The sequence below is a fragment of the Balaenoptera musculus genome, chromosome 18 (assembly GCF_009873245.2).
Source record: "Balaenoptera musculus isolate JJ_BM4_2016_0621 chromosome 18, mBalMus1.pri.v3, whole genome shotgun sequence".
NCBI classification, from domain to species: Eukaryota; Metazoa; Chordata; class Mammalia; order Artiodactyla; family Balaenopteridae; genus Balaenoptera; species Balaenoptera musculus.
In genome coordinates, this window is record NC_045802.1 from 5,918,975 (window position 1) to 5,945,260 (window position 26,286).

At 41.2% G+C, this 26,286-nt stretch overlaps 1 protein-coding gene across 2 annotated transcripts in view; it reads right to left on the reverse strand.

Moving 5' to 3' along the window:
• The window catches only part of FLT1 (fms related receptor tyrosine kinase 1), a 171,623-nt gene that overhangs the window by 124,046 nt on the left and 21,291 nt on the right, over positions 1-26,286 (reverse strand). For both annotated transcript variants that reach the window (XM_036831571.1, XM_036831572.1), the window contains exons 2-3: positions 20,930-21,026; positions 20,310-20,542 (exon numbers count right to left, since the gene is read on the reverse strand). In XM_036831571.1, the coding sequence (XP_036687466.1) occupies positions 20,310-20,542; positions 20,930-21,026 (330 nt within the window). The remainder of the gene's footprint in view (positions 1-20,309; positions 20,543-20,929; positions 21,027-26,286) is intronic.

A 26,286-nucleotide genomic window follows, 5' to 3' on the forward strand; every position in this document is an offset into this window, starting at 1 on the left:
GAAAAAAGGCAAAATGAATACACTAAAATGTTAGCAATGATTATCTTTGAGTGTTATGGGTCGTTATTATTTTCTTATTTACCTTCTGTATTTGTCAGATTTTCTAGAATGATCACGTATTATTTTATAATAAGATTTTAAATTATTGCATTTAAGTCTCAAATTCTAAAGCACCATCCAGTTCTACTTGAGGAAAACTATACATTTTGTATTTGATTTACTTCGGTTTTGTCCGGTATACTAGACGGAGACATTAACTACCACATTTGTAGTTACATGTCTATTAGGAAGGCTCAGTGGGTGTAGTATCTGGAGAGAGGAAAAGTTAATTATACAGAGACAAAGATTCACTTATCAGCACGAAATTCCTCCCCTGAATAAAATTGCTGAGCTAGACATCCAGGCAGGGACTATTGGGATTTGATCATTCCTTTCCTTCCTCCTGTGAGTCTATATTTTTGTCTCCTTTGTGAGTCCCAAGGTAAACACAAACACCAGGAAATGGTTTAATTCACGTAACCAAACGGTAAATCCTTCACATTTAATTTACTGTCTCCTTAAGCAACCATTTTCAACAAAGGACACTGGCATAAAAAGTTCCTGCAGGAAACAGTAGACCTCAGTGCAATCATTTTTAGGCCTATGAATGCCAATCCCAAATGAAAATAGAAGCGGCTAATGCAACGTGCCTTTGAATTTTGTCTTTCCCTTGCTCACTCTGGATCCCTCAAACACTTGAATTTTATGATAGCTATTGGCCTTTAAAAGCCAATACCAATTTTAGCACTGGGCCCACTGTTCAGAAATACCAGAACTTCAATGACTTGTGTTCATCCCAGCACAGTTCAAAACACATCATTTGTAGCACAGTTAATCGTGGCATTTTAAATCCGCTATGTTTGCAAATGAGCTTATGCCTGTAGATACACACCCACACACAGAATATTCTCCAGGCTTATTAATAGTATATTTCCTCTGCAATTTGTTTCAAGGAAGGGCTAAGAATGAACTTGCCTGACATATAATAATACAAACATTTTTTGTTTTGTAGGACCACAGATACAGCAGAGGTCAAGGTTCCATTAATATCACCAGTAAAACCACTTACTACTCCCAAAGGACGCATTTGTCTTTGTCACAAAATTAAAAATGACTTCCAAACCCAGCCAGCGCTGCAGAGTGGTTTCCTGAGACCAAATTGGCTGGCTGTTGAAAGAGTGAGGAAGAGCTGCTCCAGAGATTGCCGGTGTACCCGCGGTGCAGACACACTGTCACCAGGGACTCATGCCAACACCAGCGACGGGGGAGGTCATGCCACCCTCCCCTCTCTGAACTCTTAGAACTCAAAGCAGTGACAGGAAACTGGCACAGAATATGAGGTTTTCTCATCCAGTGGGAGTAGCTAGGCTGTCATCCTTCAGGACAACAAGCGGGCTAGGACACAGGGAAAGATCAAACAGGGATCGTTGTTCAGAATGGTATTACGTGTTTTTTCCTTTTAAAATCCGTAATCACTCTGGCACATCAGGGCACGCAGACATAGAGGCCCCAGCATGGCAATCCTCATGCCACTCCATTTCCCAATGGCATCGCCTGGGAGTTCTTCTACTGGGTTTGGAGCAAGTGAACGACCCAAGGATGTTAGGGAGCTTTTCAGACTTGAAGAGGAGTTCGAGAGTAAACATCTTGTTTCCTAGCACTTGTTCATTCCCATGATTTTCATAAACTTTTTCTTGATTTCCTTTCCCTTTAATTTCATTTTCCTTACCTATAAGTCCTGGTCAGGAGGACTCCTAGTTATTTTCAAGGAGGATGTGATTTTAATTTATTGAGGACGAAGTGAAGGAGATAAGAAACTAATTAACCAATCCCATGAAAAGGATTCTACCTAGACATGAGAGTTTTCACATCGCGCAAGTCTTTGTGTTGTGGACCACAGTGCTCAAGGAGAGTTTGTTGATTGGTGAAATAGTTCATTTGAAATGTGAGCAAAAAAAAAAGAAAGAAAGGAGGCAATTTCTTCTTGACTTTCATTGCCCATCAAAGCTTTTGAGAATTCAAAAAAGAGCTTTGGAGCAACCACAAGAAAGCTGAAATAGCTATACTAATATTAGATAAAATAAACTTTAAAACAAAATATGTTACTAGAGATAAAGAGGGCATTTTGTAATAATGATAGGGTCAATCCAGCAGGAAGATATAATAATTATAAATATATATGCAACTAACAACAGAGCACCAAAATACATGAAGGAAAAACTGACAGAATTGAAGAAAAATAGAAAATTCAACAATAACAGATGAAGATTTCAATATCTTACTTTCAATAATGGACAGAACAACCAGACAGATGATTGAAAAGGAAATAGAGGACTTGAACAACACATAACCAACTAGACCTAACAGATATAAACAGAACACTCCACCCATCACAGCAGGATATACATTCTTCTCAAGTGCACACGGAACATTCCCCAGGATAAACTACATACTAGGTCATAAAACAAACTTCAATAAATTTAAAAGGATATAAATAACACAAAGTATGTTCTCTAACTACAGTGGAACAAAATTAGAAACCAATAAGTGAAAGAAACTTGAGAAATTCACAAATATTTGGAAATTAAATAACACACTCCTAAGTATCTAATGAATCAAAAAAGAAATCAAAAGGAAAATTAGAAAATACTTTGAGAATGAAAATAAAGACACAACATACCAAAACTTATGGGATGGAGCTAAAACAATGTTTACAGGGAAATTTACAGTGGTATGCCTATGTTGAAAAAGGAGAGAGATTTCAAGTCAAAAACCTATCTTCTACGTTAGAACTCTAGGTAAGGAACAGCAACCTAAATCTAAAGAAAAGAGAAGGGAGGAAATAATAATAAAGATGAGAGTGGAAATTAGCAAACCAGAGAACAGAAAAACAATAGAAAAAATTCCATGAAACCAAAAGCTAGTTTTTTGAAAAGATGAACACAATTGACAAACCTTTTGCCAGACAAGCCAAGAGAAAAGGGGAAAAGACAAACTAATAAAATCAGAAAAGAAACTGTAGATATTACTACCAACATTACTAAAATAAAAAAAGCATTATAAAGGAATAGTATAATTGTATGCCAATAAATTAGATACCAGATGAAATGGACAAGTTCCTAGAAAGACAAAAACTACTGAAACCAGCTCAGCAAGAAACAACCTGAATATACCTATAAATAAAAAGATTAAATTAGTAATCAAAACACTGTCTACAAAGAAAAACCCAGGCTCAGATGGCAAGTGAATTCTATCAGACATTTAAAGAACTAATACCAATTCTTCACAAACTTTTCTTAAAAAACAGAACAGAAGGGAAAACTTCCCAATTCATTTTATGAGGCCAGTATTACCCTGATACCAAAACCAAAGACATCACAAGAAAACTACAGGTCAGTATCTTTTATGAATGTGGATGCAAAAAACTCAACAAATTCCTAACAAACTCATTATATATAAAAGAATTATGTACCATGACCAAGTGGGATTTGTTCCAGGAATGCAACGTTGGTTTAACCTCCAAAAATCAGTCAGTGTCATTAATATACCATATCAATACAATATAAAACAAAACCCACATGATCATTTCACAAGGTGCAGAAAAAGCATTTGACAAAATCCAAACCCCTTTCACGATAAACACAGTCAACAAACTAGGAATAGAAGGGAACTTCCTCAATCTGATAAAGGGCATACACCAAAAAAACCTAACAGCTAACATCATACTTAATGGTTAAATACTGGATGCTTTCCCCCTAGGATTAGGTACAAGACAAGGTTGTCCACTCTCACCACTTCTATTCAACATTGCGCTAGGGGTTCCATGGCTATAATGGCTATTATGAAAAATGCTGCAATAAACATTCCAGCCAGTGCAATTAGGCAAGAAAAAGAAATAAAGGGCACCCAGATTTGAAAGGAATAAATTTTCTCTATTTTCAAATGACATGATCTTGTATATAGAAAACCCAAAGGAATCTACTAAAAAACTATCAATTGGAACTAGTAAATGAGTTCAGCATGATTTCAGGATTCAAGATCAATATACAAAAAAGAATTATGTACCTCTATGTACTTGCAATGAACAATCTGAAAATAAAATTTAAAAAATTCATTTAAAATAGCGTCAAAAAGAATAAAACACTTAGGAATATACTTAACAAAAGAAGTGTGAAACTTATACTTTGAAAACTTCAAAATGTTGTGGGAAGAAATTAAGGATCTAAAAAATTGGAAAAATCTCCAATGTTCATGAACTGGAAGACTTAATATTGTTAAGATGGCAGTGCTCCTCAGATTGATCTGTAGATTCCACACAATCACTATCAGAATGCCAGCTGACTTCTTTGTAGAAATTGACAAGCTGATTCTAAAATTCAGAATTGAAAGGGATCCAGAAGTGCCAAAACAATCTTGAAAAAGAACAAAGTCGGAGGACTTGCTCTTCTCAATTTCAAGAGTTACTACTAAAACTATAAACAACAATGATTAAGACAGGATGGTACTGGCATAAGGACAGACATATAGATCAACGGGGTAGACTAAGAGTCCAGAAATAAGTCCACGAGTCCATGGTCAGTTGGTTTTCGACAAGGCTGCCAAGACCATTCAATGGGGAAAGATCTGTCTTTTCAACAAATGGCGCTGAGGCAACTCCACGTGCAAAAAAATAGAACCGGATTTTTACGTCACACCATATATAAATATGAACTCAAAATGTATCAAAGGATTAAGTTTAAGAGGTAAAACTGTAAAACTCTTAAAAGAAAGCACAGAGGTAAATCTTCATGATCTCAGATTTGGCACTGCTTTCTTATATATGATACAAGCAACAAAAGAAAAAAATAGATCAATTGGACTTCATCAAAATTTAAAACTTTTGTGCTTCAGAGAATACTATCAAGAAAGTGAAAAGAGAATGCCCAGAATGCGAGAAAATATTTGAAAAGTATATATCTGAGAAGAGATTTGTATCTAGAATATATATTTATATATCTAGAATATATTAACATCTAGACATAGATATACGTATCTTAATACATATCTCTAAATTTTATGTCTAGAGTATAAAATATATATTTAGAATATATAACTATATAAAATATATTAATATATATATATATTTTTTAAAATATATTAATATATATTAACAACAAAAAGTTGAAGAACTCTTACAACTCAGTAACAAAGACAACTAACCCAATTAAAAAAATGGAAAAGGGATCTGAATAGACATTTCTTCAGAGAAGATGTACAAATAATCAATGAGCACATGAAAAGATGCTCAGCACCCGAAGCCATCAGGGAAATGCACATCGAATCCACAGTGAGATACTGCCTCATATGCACTAGGATGGCTACAACAGAAAGAAATGATAACAATTACTGGTGAGAATTTAGAGAAACGGGAACCCTCATAAGCTGCGGGTGGGAACGTAAAATGGTGCAGCCACTTTGGAAAACAGTCTGGCAGTTCTTCAAATGGTTAAGCATACAGTTACCATATGACCTGGCATTTCCTCCCCTAGGTATCTACCCTAGAGAATAAAAACTTGTATACACACAAAAACTTGTATAACGAATGTTTATCGCAACATTATTCATAATAGCCAAAAGATGGAAACAGTTCAAATGTCCACCTACTGATAAATGGATAGCTAAAACGTGGGAGACTCATACAATACAGTGGAATGTTATTTGGCAATTTAAAAAAATGAAGTGCTAATGAGAACCTGCTACATAGCACGGGGAACTCCACTTCACTTCGCTGTACAGTAGAAACTAACAACATTGTAAAACAATTATATCCCAATTAAAAAAATAAATGAAGTGCTGATACATGGTACAGCACAAATGAACCTCAAACCATTATGCTGAGTGAAAGAAGCCAGCACATATATGTGAACATTGGTGATGTGATAATGGCTACATGTCTGTCCGTGTGCTAAAGAAAATTAAATTGTACAATTTAAAAAGCCGAATTGTATGGTATGTGAATGATATCTCAGAAAGCTTATTTTGAAAGGAAACGGAACTTTGGGCTCTTTCTCAGAAATGGTGACCCACTGTTTCCTGAGCTGGAACTGTTCCTGAAGATCATCCAGTGCAAACTCCTTACCTTATGGGTCTTTTCAACCTTTCCCTCCCATTCCCGTTTGCATTCGAGGAGGCCACTCACAAAAAAAATGGAATTTTCTCCTGTGACAAAGTCATTTTGATTGTAAACATGTAGTTTAGTTCCCCTTGGCAGCCCCAGGCCAGCGGGGAGCATAGTGAAACATCTCTGCCCTCATTCAGCTGGGAGGTTACTTGACTGGTGTATCTGAGTATTACAGTCCACACAGTATTTCCTAGTAAGTTATCCCAATTATCAGTCAGAGCTTCATCTCGATCAAGTAAAGCACCTCAAAAGAAAAGAAAGAAAAAGAGAAAGCTAGGAAGGAAGGTAAGAAGGAAGAGAGGGAAGAAGGAAGGGCAGGAGGAAGGATGGACGGATGGACGGATGGATGGATGGATGGATGGATGAAGGAAGGAAAGATGGAAGGAAGGAAATGAAACAGAAATAAAGGAGAAAGGAAAGGAGAAAGCAAGCAGCTCTGATGGACAACCACAACTCCTTCTTCTACTGCCAAGATTTTGGGCCATGTCCCAAGTCCTATTATTCCCAGCTCTGCCTCTGAATCATAAAACTGTAAAACTGTTAAGGGACTTGTATGATACCCTAACACTGACTCTCATGTTATAGAAGAGGAAACTGAGCCCCAGAGAGAAGGAGAGACCTTCCCACAAGCATAGGAATAGTACAAATGGCTGAGCCAAACCTGCATTCAGGTGTCCTGGTCCTAGCCCGTCCTCTCTCCACCACACCAAAATCCAGCCCTGACCCTCCTGAATGACTTGGGAGTGACAACTACACCTTCAAATACCCAACCAATGGGATGGAAGGAAGGAAGGGTGGAGGGAAGGAAAGACGGCACCGAGACAGGGATAACATGGGCTCTTCTGGCAGGAGATTAGAAATATGAAATGACAGACTGATAAGAAATTCTCACTATTAACATCAAGCTTGAGTCATTGGACCCTCCGCTTAGCTCTCTCTGCTGTAAGGTGCTGGGGATTCTTTGGGGGTCTCTGTGACCACCTCAGGGCCAAGAGCAGACAAACCAGACAAAGTCCTGTCTTACGGAGCCTCGAGATGGAAGTCCTTCCAAGCGGACAGTCATCCTTCAGTGCAGGGGGGTGCCTGCTCACTGGGACACAGGTTCTCCTAGAGGGCAGCTGCCCATCAGGAGAACATTCCGTCCAGGGTCATGCACTCTAGGAGTTGGCAGCCAGGGTTCTGCTGAGGTCAGGCACTGCCACCCTGCGACTCTCTGGGGCTCAATTTCCTCTAGAAAATGTGACAGGCGCTTTCCTGCCCCCCAAAACCTGTGATTTGTCGTGCATGCACGTGAAATGTCCGCACTGGGAGAAGCACACTGACGTCCCTCCGGGGCGGGGGGTGGAGGCAGGGAAGGCCAAGGGGGCGGGGTAGGCGTCCGCGAGGCGGTAGGGGTGGTGGCCACTGAGAATGTGAGGCCACGCCTGGAAGGGGCAGTCCCTGCTTGCTGCAACCAGCTGTTGCCAAGTGGGAACACAGGCCAGCGTGGCTAGAGTTTCCAGTTTCCAAAGATAAGTAGGAAATCAGATTTTTATGTGCACTCCTCCAAGTATTAAACACTGGCAGCGAAAAGCACTACGCCCGCCAATCAGAACGTATGTCAGCTGCATCGGGCCCGAACCCTTCCGGTGTGCCGCCCGGCACTGCCCCCCACAGCCCCCCACACAGAGCTCCAAGGGAGTCGTGGGTGGGGAAGCTCAGCAAGGCCGTGGTGCCAAGAGCAAGCACCTCGGAGGCAACCAGATCCGGGTCCAAAGCTTGACTTGGGAACTTACACAAAGTACCCAAACTTGAACGTGGTATTAAAGTTCTTCAACCTTCCTGTAAAAGGAGACCGATAGGGGCTTCCCTGGTGGCGCAGTGGTTGAGAATCTACCTGCCAATGCAGGGGACACGGGTTCGAGCCCTGGTCAGGGAAGATCCCACATGCCGCGGAGCAACTAAGCCCGCGCGCCACAGCTACTGAAGCCCGCACGCCTAGAGCCCGTGCTCCAAAACAAGAGAAGCCACTGCAAAGAGAAGCCCGCGCACCGCAAGGAAGAGTAGCCCCCGCTCGCCGCAACTAGAGAAAACCGGCACGCAGCAACAAAGACCCAACGCAGCCAAAAATAAATAAATAAAATAAATTTAAAAAAAAAAAAAAAAAAAAGGAGACTGATAATAGAATTTTTCCCATTGGGTTTCAAGGATGAAACGAGATGATATATGGTAATGAGCCTCAGCCAGGGATCAATAAATGATAGACATGCACACTAGGCCCTACCCAAATCTCAACAGTGGAAAGGCCCTGGGGCATCAGTTTATCTAATCCCACCAAGTGAGCACCTGTGCTGTGCTTGAAAACCTAGACACACGGGGAACTCACCACCTCCCAAGACAGGTCGTTCCACTGTTGGATAGCTTTAGACGTTAGACAGTGTTTTCTTACATCGAGCTGAACTCTGCCTGTCTTGACTTCTTTCATTCTTAAATAGTAGCTCTGCCTCTACAATTATAAAGATGAAGCTTAATCTCTTTCCCACATAGGAAAACTTTGAAGGAGACGATCACACACTCGTCGTCTCCTATTTTCCCACCTAATTCTTTACTTTTTTAAACATTTCCGTTCCTTTAGTTGTTCCTTGCCAGTGAAAATAAGAAAACCATCAAATTACTTAACGCTCACAACCCTCACAACCCAGCGGAGCAGGTACCCATTTTACAGATGAGGAAAATGAAGTTTAGGGAACGGGTTAAGGAATTTGCTCGGAATTCCTGTCTTCATTGTCCCTCTTGAAGTGTAAACTAAACAGTATGACTGGCACCACCTTTATTCTGAACCCCATCTATTTGTTAATGCAGTTCAAGGCTGGGTTCCTTTTCCTGGTGAATGTGGAGTCAGCTAGAAGCCTGAAGTCTTTCTTGCATGTACTGTCTCAGCCGCCACCTCCCACAGCCTCCCCCGTAGTCCTAGAGTGGTTAGCGGGCTTTGCAAGCCAAGTACAGTCCTTTACACTTATTCCTGTCAAATCTCATTTGGTTAATCCCAGGTCACAGTTCTAGTCAGCTGGACATTTTTTGGACGGTGATCCTGTCACGTGACATGTGCATCTTTGCCCCCGATTTGGCTCATTTGCTCCGTGTGCCCTCCGTTTCCTCATTAACGCCCAGGAGGCCAGGTGAGACGAATATAAATTTAAAAACCTCATGTTTGTTTCATTTAGCAAACATCTCTGAGCACCTCCTACTTGGCTGGAGCCATCAGGGTGAGCAAGACGGTAGGTGCTGGGCTTCCCTGGTGGCGCAGTGGTTGAGAATCCGCCTGCCAATGCAGGGGACACGGGTTCGAGCCCTGGGCTGGGAGGATCCCACATGCCGCGGAGCAACTAGGCCCGTGAGCCACAACTACTGAGCCTGCGCGTCTGGAGCCTGTGCTCCGCAACAAGAGAGGCCGCGATAGTGAGAGGCCCGCGCACCGCGATGAAGAGTGGCCCCCGCTTGCCGCAGCTAGAGAGAGCCCTCGCACAGAAACGAAGACCCAACACAGCCAAAAATAAATAAATAAATAAATAAATAAATAAATAAAGACAGTCGGTGCTGTTCCTCACAGAGCTGGTGAGGTGAGTCCTACGTGAGGGGGGGTCAAACCTAGATTGGGGGGCCTGGGGAGCTTCCCAGGACGGGTGATGTTTAACTCAAGACCTGAAAAATGAGTGTGAGAACGCTGGTGCAGAAGAGTGGGGGAGGGGTGGGGAGGGGTGGGGAGGGGTGGGGAGGGGTGGGGAGGGGTGGGGTGTCCCCAGCAGAGCATCCCTGGTCCAGGCCCCTCTTCCTGCTCTCTTCTCATAGCGCTTTACAGTATGGCTAGTTGTAAACTATTTTATTTGTATCACTAATTGTAGACCCTTGACAGTTAAGGGGATCATCTTTGTACTTCCTCTTCTGCCCAGCGCAGTGCCTGTCACCATGGTAGCTACTATTGACTGGTCCCCCTGTAAGTGTAGGCACAGTGCTATGGATATTACCTCACTGAATCTCCTGACAAATGCACAAAGTACTACTCTTCTGGTTTTACAAATGAGGAAACCAAGGCTCAGAAGATGGTAACAGTAGCGACAGAAGCAGCGGTTAACAGTAAACAGGTAAGCAGTGCATACAATACGCCAGACACTAAAACTAAGCACTTTATATGTATGAACTCCTGATGGGAAAGGGGGCTGCTGCCTTCTCCGCTGCGTACTAGTTATATGACTAGTTAGATGGGCAGTTACTCAACCTCTCTGTGAAAAGGAGATGAAAATGATAGCGCTGCTTCCTAGGGTTGTTATGAGAATGAAATCATTAACCAATACAGGTGCCTAGGGTAGCATCTAGCACACAGTGAGACCTAAGAGTGAACCGTTATTAAGGAATCTGTACAAAGACAAAGCCTTCTCATGTATCAGAACAGGGATTGAATCTAATTTGAACCCTGGATCATGTTGTCTCAAATATAGTTTATTTACATACACACTACTATGTATAAAATAGATAATCAACAAGGACTTACTGTATAGCACAGGGAACTCTACTCAATATTCTGTAATCTAAATGGGAAAAGAATTTGAAAAAGAACAGATATAGGTATAAATGAATCACTTTGCTGTACACCTGAAACTAACAACATTGTAAATCAACTATACTCCGATATAACATAAGATAAAAAACATAGTATATTAATTGATATTTGATGAAGGATGGAAGAGAGGGGCGCTGATTGCATTACTAAGTCACCAGTCGTGACTAGCACAGTCAGTTAGCCAAGATGACTGCCGACACAGCCCAGCAAAAATGCACTGGATGCCAAAACAACAAATATTTTAAATAGTAAAGGAAAACTAAAGAGTGTCCAAACTGCAAGGACCACAGAGATCAAAACTAGGGCACCTCCTTGTCTCTAGGCGGGGCTGGCATTTCATTACCGTTGTTAAAGAAAGTTATGAAATGTCAGAAACTTAAAGCCTTTTCAGCTTGAGGGGATTTCTCCTGAAAAAGTCCCTTGCTCATTTTTCTTAAAAAAATTACACAAAGGAGATTTTTAAAAAATCCTTAAAAACCATAAAGTTTTGATGGACAATCTTTCACACTTTGTGTTTGTGGGGCGGAAAATGAGAGGATATGGTCGATTTTATTGGATTTTTATTTGGACTTCATCACCATCTTGAGATTTCATAATTCCACCTCAGTCACTAATTTTTCCGAGTCTTGGGTTGTGTCCAAGTGGCTCAGTCAAGAGTTATGTTCATTCTGATTATTTTTGAGGATTTATGTAGTTGTACTCAATGCCTGGTGACACAGAAGAGTGTTATTGCGAGCAAAGCTTAGCTGTGTGGCTCTCGAGAGCTGGCACGCCACATTTTTTTGGTATGGAGCCTAGAGAGTGTCGGGAAACGCTCTCTCTGAAGGAATGACCTGGACATTTAATTGGCAGGTACCAACAAGGGCTAAGGGTGAAATTCCTAGGAACACGCTAGGTGAACACAGGGCTTGGGGCAAGGGCTAAAGAAAGAAGATGTGATGTTCCCGACTTGCAACAAATCCACCACCACAAGTGGCTTCTGTCCCAACCACATGTAAATGTTTCCTAGAATCAAGGTCCCTTGGTGTCTAATGACAAAAATGTCTCTAGAAGGGAAATGTGAAACGCCAGGGCTTGAAGATATCAAGAGTGTCTTCCATCAAATTTTCACGTAGTTGGAAGGAGAATGGATAAGAGTTAAGTCACTCTTCTCTAAACTCTTGCCCTGTGGTCCTAATCGGCTGTTCTCCATCCCCACCCCCGCCCTGTGATGGAGAGAACGGATAGTCTCCTTCATGCCTCAGCCTTAGAGGAAACACAGCACCAGGCTGTAGAGGGGTCTGTTTCCCAAGGAAAACTCCAACCAACCATGTCGTCAGTGTCTATGTTAAATCCTGGCAATATTTGGTTCCTCTTTTTCACAACTTCATCAAAATGCAGCAAAAAAAAAAAAAAAAAAAAAATCCAGCAAAACCTGACCTTGTAATTAGATGTTTGATGAAGCTGTATGCAGAGAGGCCAGAGAATTCCTAGGAATTCTTTACAGAGGATCGTTTCAAGTAGAATTCTGCAAATACAGGTCAGCCTCAAACAGCTGCCACTTTAGGAAACCCACCTGGGCTTCCAGACGCGTAATCCAAAGGCTGAGAGTCCAAACTCTGTTCACCCCAACGTGTTCATCTGTCTCCTGGGCAGATACATCAGGCAATGATGTGAGAAGGATGGCAAACAAGATCTACCACCCAACCTGTCTGCATTGGCTGCTTCCTGGGGGTACAAGGTGTCTAGTACACTTTCTTCTCAACAACTCTGGGCTCAAGCAGCATCAGGCTTAGTCCCTGAGACCAAAACTCCGGGAGGCAATTCTTACGGAAGTATTCGTGCTAGAATAAGCAGAGGTTTCAGAAAGTAAGTGGAAGAGGCCATGCATTGAGGATAGAGATGAAGTGAGTAGGGGAGGTGAGGGGAGCAGCTTTTCAATGGGCAGTGGGAGGGGTGATGAGTACCTGTTGAAACTGACTTTTAAAACCAGAGAAGACCCTGGAGAGTAACCAAGCAATAACAGATAATATCATAAATTTGCTAAGAAATCCAGACCTAATGACCTTGGCCCAACTATGGCTAAGTGGTCTTTCTTTTTTTTAAGTTGGTTTCTTTGTTTTGTTTTGTTTGTTTTCTTCCTACAAAATGTCAACTGTTTTAGCCTGCTTTTCCTCAGAGGAGAATTTTGATGAATGGAAAAAAATAGTTTCTCTTGAAAGTTTCTCCCACAAAAATACGACAATGGTGCCACTGAAAATGTGTCAGAGGCTCTGAAAAATCTGTTCAGCCTCTCTCTCTCCCCATCATGGTTCTGCCCTGCACGGAAGGCGGCGTGTTGACGAGGCAGCCAGTGATGCAACTGAAAGCTCGGAGACCTCCTCTCACTTTGGGCTGGGGGTCTGACACCCTTCGTGCGTCCCCACCTTAGAACCGTTACCCCCACCCGGGAAAAAGTGCAGATGGGGAGACTCTGAGTACTCTGATCTGCAGATCGCTACGCTTCTCCTCAACGTCCCTGCTTGTTTCATGGCCGTGCTGATTGGACTTGCCACACGCGGTGGCAAACTGGGGAACAGGCGACCACTGCTCAGCCATCACCCAGCGAAGCAGTGCTTCCCCACATTCCTGTGCCCCGCGGCGCACTGGACCCGGGCAGGAGGCCAGTGGAGGTGGCGTCGGAGCAGAACGGTCCACACAACCTCAGTAAGTTCTACCGCGGGGCTCAGTAAGGACTATTAGACGTGTCCTCTTCACTCCCTGGAAAGACCCGCTTCTGGGCAATAGCTATTATTTTAAGAAGTTCAACCTGTACCTTTTAAAATCCTCATAAATCTATTGGAAGTCATGGTCCTAGAAAGGAACCAGGGGCCTCCAAAACCCTAAGATGCCGCAACTCTGCTCTTCGTACCTTGCACAGAACGGGAGGGCCCTGAGGGCGGCAGGTGTGTGACCCATGTCCACATACAGACGCCACCTGCTGACTGCACGTCCTGGGTGACACCTATTTGTGGGAAACCCCATTTCAGGAATGGGAGGAGTTTGTAGTGCATAAACCCACACATTTTACGACGGGTTGTAGCCACATCAACTTGAGGAGAAGGGTTATTTCCACCACCACGTTCCCGCCAGGCCCCTGTTTCAGGAGTGGCGTGCAAAAAACACCATGGTGCTTACGACTGGTGCTGTTTTCTTAAACAAAGTACAGAGATGACCTGTCTCAGCCTGTTAAAATTTTAATAAGTTTACCTGTTTACACTTTAATAAGATTGAAACTTTTAAACTTATTGTACTGAGTTCCACAATAAGAAATACATTTCACTTCAGACCCATTAAACACTACACACACTCATGTGTATTTTACATATATGTGAGTATAATGTATATATGTTGCATATTTTATAAAATGGAAACAAAAGTTTTATTTAAAAAGTTTCACTGAATGTTTATCCTTACTTTTTGCAATATACTTGGATATTTTCCATTTTATTCTGCTTTTTGGGTGGAGTGGTGGGGGGGGGGGCGGGTGCTCCACAGCTTGCGGGATCCTAGTTCCCCAAACAGGAATCCAAAGCAGGCCCCCGGCAGTGAAAGCCCGGAGTCCTAACCACTAGACCGCCAGGGAGTTCCCCTGCTTTATTTTTTTTAAATGCTGATGACAGACCACTAATTTGATTTCACAGCCCATTGATGGTTGGGATTTTTAAGAGCCCTGCTCATCTTGGTAAACAGAATGAGGTCTCTTTCCCTTGCCACGTGAGCTGGAACGCAGCGGTGAAAGAGTGTGTGCCCAAACAAGTTCTGACCCCATCAGGCAACAACACAAAGCTGGGATGGGGATTTGTTTCTGTAAGGCCTATCACTCAGAAAAACACCCTGAAACCAATGTAACCTACCATTCCTCAAAAGAAAGAAAAAAACATTGAATTTGAAATTTAAAAGAATGTAATAACTGTATAATCTATATTCTCAAAGATGAACAGTTGGTTCATAGTTTGAAATCAATAGCTGAAACTGTAGCATAGCGGAAACAGCCTTAACCTTGGGATCTGACCTGGATCCTCATCCTGGCTTGTCATTTTATTCGCTCTGTCTTGAGCAGGTCACAGCGGCTGTTTTCTCATACATAAAATGGAAGAAATAATACCAAAGTGGTTTATCTCAGAGAGTTATGTAAAAGCCCTTCAGGAAAACCTGATGTGTTGAACAAGCGAGTATGTTGAATCCTTCTCAGAATATCTGCACCTTTAATATTTTTACTTGTTGGAGATCCCCTAGCCACACAGAGCTTTTTCCCACTAAGTACATTTATGTGAAGGCACAATGATCTTTCTCTCCCAGGATATCTGGGTTGTTAGAATTTCTACTACTTTTCAATTACATACGCAGTGTGTCTGATCATTTTTCTACCTGAAATTAAGCTGCTATGCAAATCTCATTCATTTTATACATAAAGGAGAACCAAAGGAAGGAAAATCTGTTGTGAAAATGCTCCAACCCGTTTGCTTTAATAGGCGTAGAGAGAAAAACAACCAAGTAAAGAGAAGCAGAAGAGATGAGTTTCTTTTACAGGGAAGAACTAGAAGATATCCACTCAACCACAGCGCAGACCCCCATTTTTCTTTCCCTTTTCAATTATAATGCTTCAAGAGAAGACATTATACTTAAAGAGCCCTGAAAGTCTTGGACCTGGAGAGGGTAAGGGTATAGGCTGACTTCAAAGCGTGGGGAACTCAACAGGCTAAGTTCAAGGTCTTCTTAACTAAATTAGAGACACTGACAAAGTATTAAATACTTTGGAGATGCCATTAAAATCTCTTCTGGTTAGTTTCCTTACTTTACAGGCAAAACTCATATATTAAAATACTAATTGCAATGAAATCCTCTAACTTAGAAAAGGCTGATCTGGAGCCAATTTCTTATCTATACCAAAAGGTCAGAAAAGAAATGCAAATGTGTTCCTTTTTCTCTGCAAGGCGGATGAACACTACCTAAGTAGCCCTGGCATTACCATTCAGCTAACATCTTTTTGTTTTGTAATTAGTAAAGCATCGAGGAGTACTTTTTGTTTTTCCTTATGACCCAGAATTTTGTAGCTATAATTGCTGGGGTATTCCACTCATTTTCCCAAAAGCAATTTTTTAAAAATGTATGTAGCGTTTTTCAGTTACTCTCATTCAACAGCCATTTGTCAAGATCAAGCCAAGGGTGGGAATTTCCTGGAGGTCCAGTGGTTAAGACTTCGCCTTCCAATGCAGGGGGTGCAGGTTCGATCCCTGATTGGGGAACTAAGATCCCACATGCCTTGCGGCCAAAAAACCAAAACATAAAAACAGAAGCAGTATTGTAACAAATTCAATAAAACTTTAAAAATGGTCCACATCAAAAAAAAATTCTTTAAAAAAAAAAAAAAAAGATCAAGCCAAGGGTATATCAGGAGAGGAAGATGATTGTCTTAGAATCAGTGTAATTTAGTGAGACAAGGCTCTACTTGGCTATGGGACCTGGGACCAGTTGCCCAGGTGCCCCTACAGAACTCAAGTGTCACTTTCCCTCCTCCCTTCCACCACGACCCTCCAGCTCACCAAGGTGGACTGAATCCCTCCAATCATCACCTTCTGTCCTTTCCCACAGCTATGACGACGGTGACCTTGGCAGCAGCCCTACCTGGTGTTCCTGCCTCAGTCTTGCCCCCTCTGGTCTCCTCCCGCCACTGAGAATCTGAACGGAAAAATCTGACTACCTTACTCTGCTGCTAACCCTTTTCCGTCGCTCCCCATGTAGCCTCAAGTGAAGTGGATTTTAGGCCCTTTGCTTGCAAAATGGAGAGAAGAAAAAGCTTCACGGGATTGTTGTGAGAATCGAACAGCAGAATGTAAATAAAACCATTTGTTTAAATGAAAAGAAACCACGAATGTAAGGAATTATTATATTAAGGGAAATTTAAACTTACCAGTAATTTAAATTTACCAGTAAGTTAAATCCCAGGTCCCATAGCCAAGTAGAGCCTTGTCTCACTAAATTACACTGATTCTAAGACAATCATCTTCCTCTCCTGATATACCTTTGGCTTGATCTTTTTTTTTTAAGAATTTTTTTTGATGTGGACCATTTTTAAAGTCTTTATTGAATTTGTTACAATATTGCTTCTGTTTTATGTTTTGGTTTTTAAAGTAAAGTAGTTAAATGTAGTTACTTGAGTAATTAAATTGATAATTAATTTATTTACTTGAGTAAATAAATTGAAATTAATGCATTATGTCAGAGGTTTGGTAGATTCCTACAAGCTGTAATGATAAAGTGATGATATTGATTTTTCTGTACATTACACATACATATCAGATGTTATGTCCAAATCAGTGCTCAGGTGGGAACCATCTAACTAATAGTTTGCTTATAATCCACATGCACGGTTTGGTATCATGCAGACAAAGCTATACAGCCCTGATTCTTTTTCTCAGAACCCTATCAGACTACAGATCTATGCCTTTTCAAAAGAGGTGTCTTAGTGTTTCTCATCATTATAGAAAACCAAAATGAAACGCCAACACATCTGCAGATGCTTACCAGGGGCAGAAATCGTCCAAACAATAACATGTTCTAAAGTAAACATTCAACAATAATAAATAAGTGATAACCAGTTGACATCTAGTAAGTAGTCAGAGCTGTGTATTAGGAACTGGTTGGAGTTATTAGTCCCAGACACAATCCTGAGTCACAAGAGACCAGACCAGTTTTGTGCCCCTGAATAAAATTAAACCTGTAATGTTATAAATATTCAATAATAATGGAAGCCTGAGACCAAATCTTCTCAGACACAAAATTAATAAAAGAATGAAAATAGGAAATGCATAAAATGTTAGGATACTTGGAAAAGTTACAGCTGCTTAATGAATTATATCATAGCTAACTTGGATTTTAGTAAAGTGTGATTATGAGACCAATATCACTCTACCGGGAAATAGACAACAAAATCCGTGTTACTATTCAGAGCAGTACAGTTACAGGCACCTAGCAAGTGTTCCCTAAATATTTGCTAACCAAATTAACTAACAAACAAAGAAGATTCAGGTGCTCTCTTATGCTCACTATTATTGATTCAAATATCTTTTGTTATTAGTGCTATCTAAAAGTCACGTCTCATAAAGATTTTCCCAATGAACGCATGTAATATTCACAGTATTCCAATAATAATGCCCTATGAAACACAATCAGTGCATTTTGATATCCTTCCCTGTCCAAGAACACAGTCTTTGAAATAGAGAATTTCCTTCTATCCAACCAAATTGTGCAAGAGTTTTGAGATACTAGGACTTGTACCTTTATGCTAATGCTTGTGGGCTACTACCAGAGAGTAGACATGATACATACGTGACACCGTGGCCAGTACTCACCCCCCCAGCCTCATACCAGACAGCGATAATTAGTGATGCCGCTCTTTCCTACTTGGCCTGAAATTCATCCTCAGTGTCAATTTCAACAGATTATTCCACACAGCCCTGTTAATCGCTTCGTGTATTCATTTGACAAATATTACTGAATTCTTGCTATGAGCCAGGCACTGTACCCAGGAGGCACTTTGCAGGTAAAAGTAATTAAGGCAGACATGGACCTTGCCCTCACAGGGCTTAGAATGACTATTGATTTGACACCCAAAGTGATCGTTACCTGCCAGATCTGCTCTATTGTATAGCGGAAGTGGAGATAATTCTAAATAGCTAAGTTTCTCTTCTGTTTTCAAAGGGGGTTGAAGTTGACAGGTTCTGCACACCTACCTACTGGCTCTATAACCCATGAGGCCTACTGAGTAATGCAGGAGCGAAAGATGAAAATAACCGAATGTTATTTCTTAGGGAAAAAAAGAGAAATGGTCTTCTTTTACTCATTTAAGTGTTTGATTCGGAAGGTCAGACCAATAAACCCATAGGAGAAAGTTTTATAAGAATTTTAGTATAAATGAATTCCCCCCCCCCCCCATTTCCCCTAGAGAGACAGGAATAAAAGCATTTTCTTTCCTCCACAAGAGCCAGAAAGAACATAACCTACTATGTGGAGCTAGAAAAAGAGAACAGATGTCTGAGCACGTGACTTTTTCCATCGCCACCGGCACACGTTGTGTCTGTGTCTCTCCCTTTAATCCTGTTCCCCCCGACCCCGCCCTCTCTTCCCTCTTGGAGAAGGCAGCTCTGCCTTCTCCAAGCCAAGATCCCTGGCCTCCTTCCTCCTCTTATTTTTAAGTGGGCTGGTTGCATTCCTATGATGGCGATCAGCTAGGAAGTTGTTGCCTCCCCCAGTTCTCTGCCCACCCCACCCCCTCCCCCCAGAAAAGTGCAAAATGTACAAACAGGAGTTTGGCAGAGCTGGATAGAAAAGTGGCTCAGTCAAAGCAGGCTGATACGAGCTAATATGTTACTGCCAATATCACACTACTGTTCTACTGTCTCTGAGACTAACCCTGAATCTGGAAAATTACATATTATGCTCAGGTAAAACACTGTCTAGTTGCCTTATTTCAAAAAAGATTCCCACCAAAATGTAAGTCTATGGTGCTGCCTTCAATGCAAAGACCCAGTTCTTTAACTCGCCGGGAGGAAGACCCAGGATGTGTGTTTAGGCTATTGACGCTGATGGTTGCTTGTTTTGTTTTTTTAACTTGAGTTTGTGCCTGAGGTGCCTACTAATTTTGCTCTATGTGTTAGAGCTCTAGCTCTAAGGCTAGAGTCTTGGGCAAGTTTTGGAAATTGGCTGGAACGAAACAAGGAAGAACAAAGTGACAAGTCATCTTCCTTATTATTCTTTCCAGGGATCCATTTCTACTGCCACTTTATGTTTCTTTAAGGATTTTATATTTCTTCCCTCTGAATATTATTTCATTTCTTCATTCTCTAAGGAAGGAAAAACTAAAAAAATTATACTATAAAAATCATAACCAGAACATGATTCATTTTTTGTCTTTCGTCCTTTTCACTATGCAATGGCATGTGCCTGGTCTTATATGTTTATAATACTCGCCTCGTGAACATGAAATAATACAGCATCATTAACTGGAATTAATTTGGTAACCTTCAAGTGACATTAGCAACATTACACCTATGAATTTAGTATAGAACAGTATTTGACAATTTCAACCTATCAGAGAATGCAGTTGTGTTAAAGGACAAAAATCTTGTATTGTATTTTGGGCTTCTCAATAATTAAGAAATAGAACTAAAAGCTTACCATTCATTTTTTCGTCCCACAATGTGCCAGACAGTATTCTAGGTGCCATGGATACAGCGGTGAACAAAATAGACAAGAGTCTCTCCCTTTAGGGAGCATGCAATTGACTGACTGGTCCTTGAAAATTCTGGTTGAAACTGACACTCAGGAAATACATTAAAACGCACTCCACAAGTTTCGACAGCTAGGGTAGGCTCTCTTTCCTGGCCCACTTCTTTCACAGTCACTAGGAAAGCTCCCTTTCCAATGGATCAGGTGGATTTATGACCCACTGCAAAGTTATAGCAAAGAGAACGTAGAAAATGGAAGTCTTACCATTAATAAATATGTAGATTGTAGATTCTGCTTTCTTTTTCTTGGAAGCAGGTGTAGAGAGATATTTGCAGCTGTAGAAGCCGGTGTGGTTTGCCTGAGCCGCATTCAAAGTCAAAGTACTGCAGAACTGCTTGCCACTCCTCCCACAGGCAGATTTAGTTATGCTCAGCCTACGGCTTTGGCCTTCCTTACTCACTGTTGCAGGCAAAGACCATGAATGGGCCCCTTCCCCTCTGCAATCACAGATAAGAAAACAAAACACAGTCAGTCATGGCTGGGGCCAGTTCTGAAGCTGTCATTTCTATCCTGAGGTCTTCTCTTAAGTACAGTCACTTTCTTTACAGAAAAGTAACACATTTAGAAAAGCTTTTAAACAACTCAAAATGTTCGGGACATCCCTTCCCCTGATTCCCTGTGAGTGAGTAATTCCCTCCGATCCCATGGATGAATGTATCACCCTCCAGGGGAAGCTGGATGCATGAGGTTTGCACTTGGCAGATGATGAAAGACCACTGACGTCTACCTGTCTCCTCTGGGGGGCCACCTTTCTACTCTCCTAGGGAGTGGTTCTGCCTACGGAAGAGCAATCAGACTGTCCCCAAACCAACACGGTCACTCACCTGCATTTGAGATACAGCGTCTGGCCTGCTTGCATCACGTGCTGGGTGCCTTTTAAACTCAGCTCAGGACCTTTTAATTTTGAACCTGAACTACATCCTGGAAAAAAAGTTTTTGAAATGTGTTATTTGCAAATTGCCCTCTCGTCTTTTTTTAAAAGGTATATCTTTCCACAAAAGGTAACTTTTCATCTTTAACTTACTTGCATAGACAAAAAGGTACATCTGATATTAATTCACAAATTTTTGCTATTCCAAGACTTCTTGCTCATGAATACTGTATATCCTACTATGCCAAATGATCTAAATAATATTCAAAAGCCCATTAATTTAGAACATTAATAAATTCAATCATGATTCAAAGTGTAACCATATTAAAATATATAGTAACTTATTAAAAACTCTCAGGATTAAATGTCAATGTCATCCAAAATATATTTCTAATACTGAACTACCAACATGGGTCATCTGGTTATACAGGCCCGTCTGATCTTTTTCTGAATACAAGGCATGGAACTTTTCCTGGATTCTAGACATAGTTCAGTCATTAGTTGAGCCATGATATTCTGGGCGAGTCATTTCTCTTTCTGAATTGGTTTCCTCATATGGAAAACTAATTATAGAATCAAAATCAGTTTTAGAAGCCACTTGGTTTGTCTTACATAATCTCCAACTTCCTTCTATAATGGAAGAGAAAAGAGGGAACTGTCTGCTCCTACGTGACATTTGACAAGTATATTTCATGGGGATCGTTGTGAGACAATGAGATCAGCTATGCAAAAGTGTGCTAAAATCAACACATCTCCATATGACACAATATCTCCTCAAGACACAGCATCTCCTCACAACACAATATCTCCATACAACACAGTATCTCCATACGACACAATATCTGCATACAACACAGTATCCGTCCCGGGGAACAGCTATGAGACCCTGGCCAGGTCACCTTCTCCAGATCTCAGTTCTCTTATCTGTAAGACGGGAGACTGGACTGCATGACTTTGGTTCTCTGTCCATTTCTGACATCCCCAGACCCACAATTCTTTGAGCCATTGGTGCAGTAGAGGTTGAGTCTCTGCTGAAGCTCTCGACTTAGCAGAAGAGGTCTCTGATCAGGAGCTCTCCCCTCGTCCCCTGCTCTCCCCCTCCTCCTGGTAAAAGCGGGAGATGGGGCTCAGGATTAGCAGGGGTAAGGGTCAGCAGGAGGGAGAAAAGATATTCTTGGAAGGAGGGAAGTTATGTATGCAGAGCCGATCTTAGGGAATATTTTCTACATAAAAAATACATTTCCGAAGTGGAATCCAAAGCAGAAGATTGGGATCTTAGACCACAGACCTGCACGTGTCAGACTCCACGGGGAAGTCTAGCAATGCTCCCTAGTGTTTCTCTCAGGTCCTAACATCGCAAAGAAAACTAGACTCAGTGAAAGATCTGCCCTAGAAGCTTAATCTCTCCACTTGCTGCCGGCATGCCTCGGCATTACTGAATGTGCTGCCCCTCGGCATCCTCACGTGTGAACCAGGAAGTCCACAGGCACAGCATGGGGACTTGGTGCTCTGCTGTCTGGGTGGCGGGCACGCCACCTGGCACGTGGCAGATAGATGCCCCTGTCACCGACACCTAGCAGAATCACTCCCCTCCCCCGCTCCCATCAGAGAACGTTTTGCTGGGTATGTAACTGCAAAGATGTTAGATGAACATTATCTTCTTTGCTGGTGTTGCTGATGATATTAATATTCTGAAAGTCACCTTTATATACAATAGGCCCTGGTATCAAATTATGGTTGGAGCAAATGGCTCAATATTAACTAAATTTAAATTCGAATGACCGTTTCATCGAGCTCCCCTTGGTCTATCAAATAACCTCACAGAACAAGTCGACCCATTCAGGTACCTAAAGAAGAATTTTGTACTTTCCTCATGTTTATGAGCTTTCTGAAGTAACAGGGTAGCTCAAAATCAGTGATCCAGGAGAACACTACGTCTTTCAAAAGCCACAGCCAGCAATTAATAATGCCTGCCCTGAAAAATGTCCAGGCCGGAATAGCTTCTGCCCTTCTTTGTGGCATGGAACTCCAGGGATTTAACTGAGCAATTGTTCATGGGTTGGAAAAGGTCCACCCCAAGCTTCCTGTGGAAAATTCTGGCAATACTTGCAGGTATCTCTGTGGTTTGTGTGCACATAATGAGTTTTCCCATCCAGGAGAGGCCAAGGGGAAGATGCCTTCCTTCCCTGGTATGAGGTGATTCCTACTTTTTTCCCTTTTTTTGTTGTTATTTTGGTTTCCAAATTGTGTGAATCTTTCTCTATCAGTGCCCTAGAACACCAGTACTCCTGACCCTTGTCAGAGAGGATCTTAAACCTTGAAAAAACCACCCAAATGCCAGCAGAAAGAGATGTGTCATGTAGAGAAGATCCCTCAAAAAATACGCCAACTGCACATCCCTCTCTGCAGTCCCCACTCCAGCCTCCAACCAAAAGAAAACCACCTAACTGAGTGATTAAATAAGACACTAAGAGAAAAATAGGATTATTGGAAAGCTTAGGGGGATAAATATTGAGAAAAATATTTTGCTATAGAATTTGTCTTCGCAGACATCATGAATTTTGCCCTAGGAACAAGGAAGCTAGGTAAAAGTAGTTGATTGAAAGAAAGGAAAGGAGAGGTATCAGGAAACAGCATTTCGAAGTAACTGGACACTTTGGGACATCACATCCTTCAGTTAATAGGAAACTAGAATCTCATAAAGATGAACGGAAGTACCAAGACTACAGTTTAACAGGAAAACTAATAAAGAAAAAGGAAAGTGGGATATTTATTCCTCAACTGCTCTGAAATGTCATTAGGCCTTGAAACACTTCTTTGAAGCAGTTTAATGCCCATACACCCACTTGCGTAATGAATATTTAACACTTTTTGAGTGTCTCCTGCATGTCAGACACTTTCTCCATCTCGGTGGTGATGTGTAAGGACATGAACATGCATACATCCAAGATCCGATATCTTCTTCCCACCATGAACAACTCTGTTTGCTCGACTCATGAGTAGCTCAGCGTCACATTGTCCACTTAGAAATAAAGCCACAGGATACTTCATTTCGAAGGGTGGAGTGCTACAACTTAACAATGATCCCCCATTGTGAAGCTCAGATGGGGATCAGAACTTTCCACTGTTTGCCATGGTAGCCTAGAAGTCTCGTTTAAAAGAATCATTGTCCCCTCAGGAAACTAGGTGGTCCATGAACTATTGTTTTCATCAAAGTCAACTACGATAGAATCACGAGGGTCAAAGAGATCTCCTTATACCAGGAAAATTACTATTTAAATAAAACCAAACAAAAAACTCAATGCAATCAACATGAAAAGGCAGTCTACTCAACGGGAGAAAATATTTGCAAATCATGTGTGTGATAAGGGGTTAATATTCAAAATATATATTTAAAAAACCCACATACAACTCAATAGGACAAAACCAAACCATCCAATTTTAAAAACGGGCAGAGGATCTGAACAGACATTTTCCCCAAAGACAGACTGTCAACAGGTACATGAAAAGATACTCAACATCATTAATCATCAGGGAAATGCAAATCAAAACCACAATGAGATATCACCTCACACACAGAATGACTATTATCAAAAAGACAAGAAATTAACAAGAATTGCGGAGGGTGTGGAAAAAAAGGAACCCTTGTGTACTGTTGGTGGGAATGTAAATTGGTGCAGCCACCACAGAAAACAGAATGGATATTTCTCAAAAAGTTACAAATAGAACTATCACATGATCCAGCAATTCCACTTCTAGGTATTTATCTGAAGGAAATGAAAACACTTACTCGAAAAGATATGCATTCACATGTTCACTGCAGCATTATTTACAGTAGTCAAGACTAAGTGTCCATCAATGGATGAATAAAGATGTGGTATATATACACAATGGGATACTATTCAGCCATAAAAAAGAATGAAATCTTGCCATTTGCGTCAACATGGATGGACCTTGACGACATTTTGCTAAGTGAAATAAGTCAGAGAAAGACAAACACGGTATCATCTCACTTGCACGTAGAATCCAAAAAAAAAAAAAAAACCAAAACAAAAACAAACTAAGTGTAGACTATGAAAATGGGCTTTATCACATGCTTCTTTATTAGGAAAAACTATTAGGGTCAAGCACAGTGGGCTAATAGCATTAAAAAGCCAATATGTGTACGTGAAGTTATGTGAACACTGACACTTTGTACTGTCCTTGTCTGAATATTTTCCCTCGTTGTTTGTCTGTTCTGTATTATTGGGTAGGTAGAAAGCGAACAGAGCTTTATGGCTCTTAAACAAACACCCCTTCTTTCCCCACATGATGAAGCTCTGGGAGGAAGCCCAGGCACAGACTGTTCTAAGATGTTACATTTCCCACCTGTACTTCATTGGGCAAAATGGAATGCTTTCTGTGACCTCAATGGGAAGCGTGTGTAAAATTCCAAGTAAATAAAAAAGGCTTTATTTTGCAACCAAATCAAAGCCCAAATGATTGAGGTTCTTTCTTCAAACCTCTTCAAAGCTACCATGATGGACACTAAGAGAGAGAACACCCACCATAGGTCATTATGAACCAGACAGCCTTGCCCACCACTTTTAAGACTGAGAGCAAGCTCTTATATAAAGTTTGACTAAAAGTTATCTTTAGAAAACTGCCTTTTTTATTGATCTGAATAATAATAGTGTTCTGACCTGTTAAATGTAACTTCAAGACAAGGCCATTAGCTCCTCTTCCTTCTAGATGACACCCCCTCACCCCTACTATATTGAAATCAAAGGGCTGTTCTCTGTAAGAAAGGGGCCTTATTCAAACAGGAATCATGAAACAGCTATGTTTTTCCATTTTTGCTTGGGAATCATGAATCTCCCCAGCTCCGCTACTAACTAGCTCTGTTGTGGCCATGAGCAAGTCACCTTAAGCCTCAGATTCTTCATCTGCCAACAGAGGAGGCTGGACTTAGATTTTTTACAATTCCTTCTGGCCTAAAAAGTCAGCGATTCTGAAATCCGCAGTGATTAACAACAATGTACAAGTTAGAAATCACATTTTAAAATACTTCCAACTACTGGAAGAACACATAACCCATTTAAAAAATTGACAAAGTATCTGAATAGACATTTTCCCAAAGAAGAAATATAAATGTCCAGCAAGCGCATGAAAAGATGTTGGACATCATTAGCCATCAGGAAGATGCAAATCAAAACCACAGTGAGATACCAACTTCACACCCACTAGGATAGCTTCAATAAAAAAGACAAGAACAAGTGCTGATGAGGATGTGAAGAAACAGGAGCCCTCATATGTTGCTGGTAGTACTGT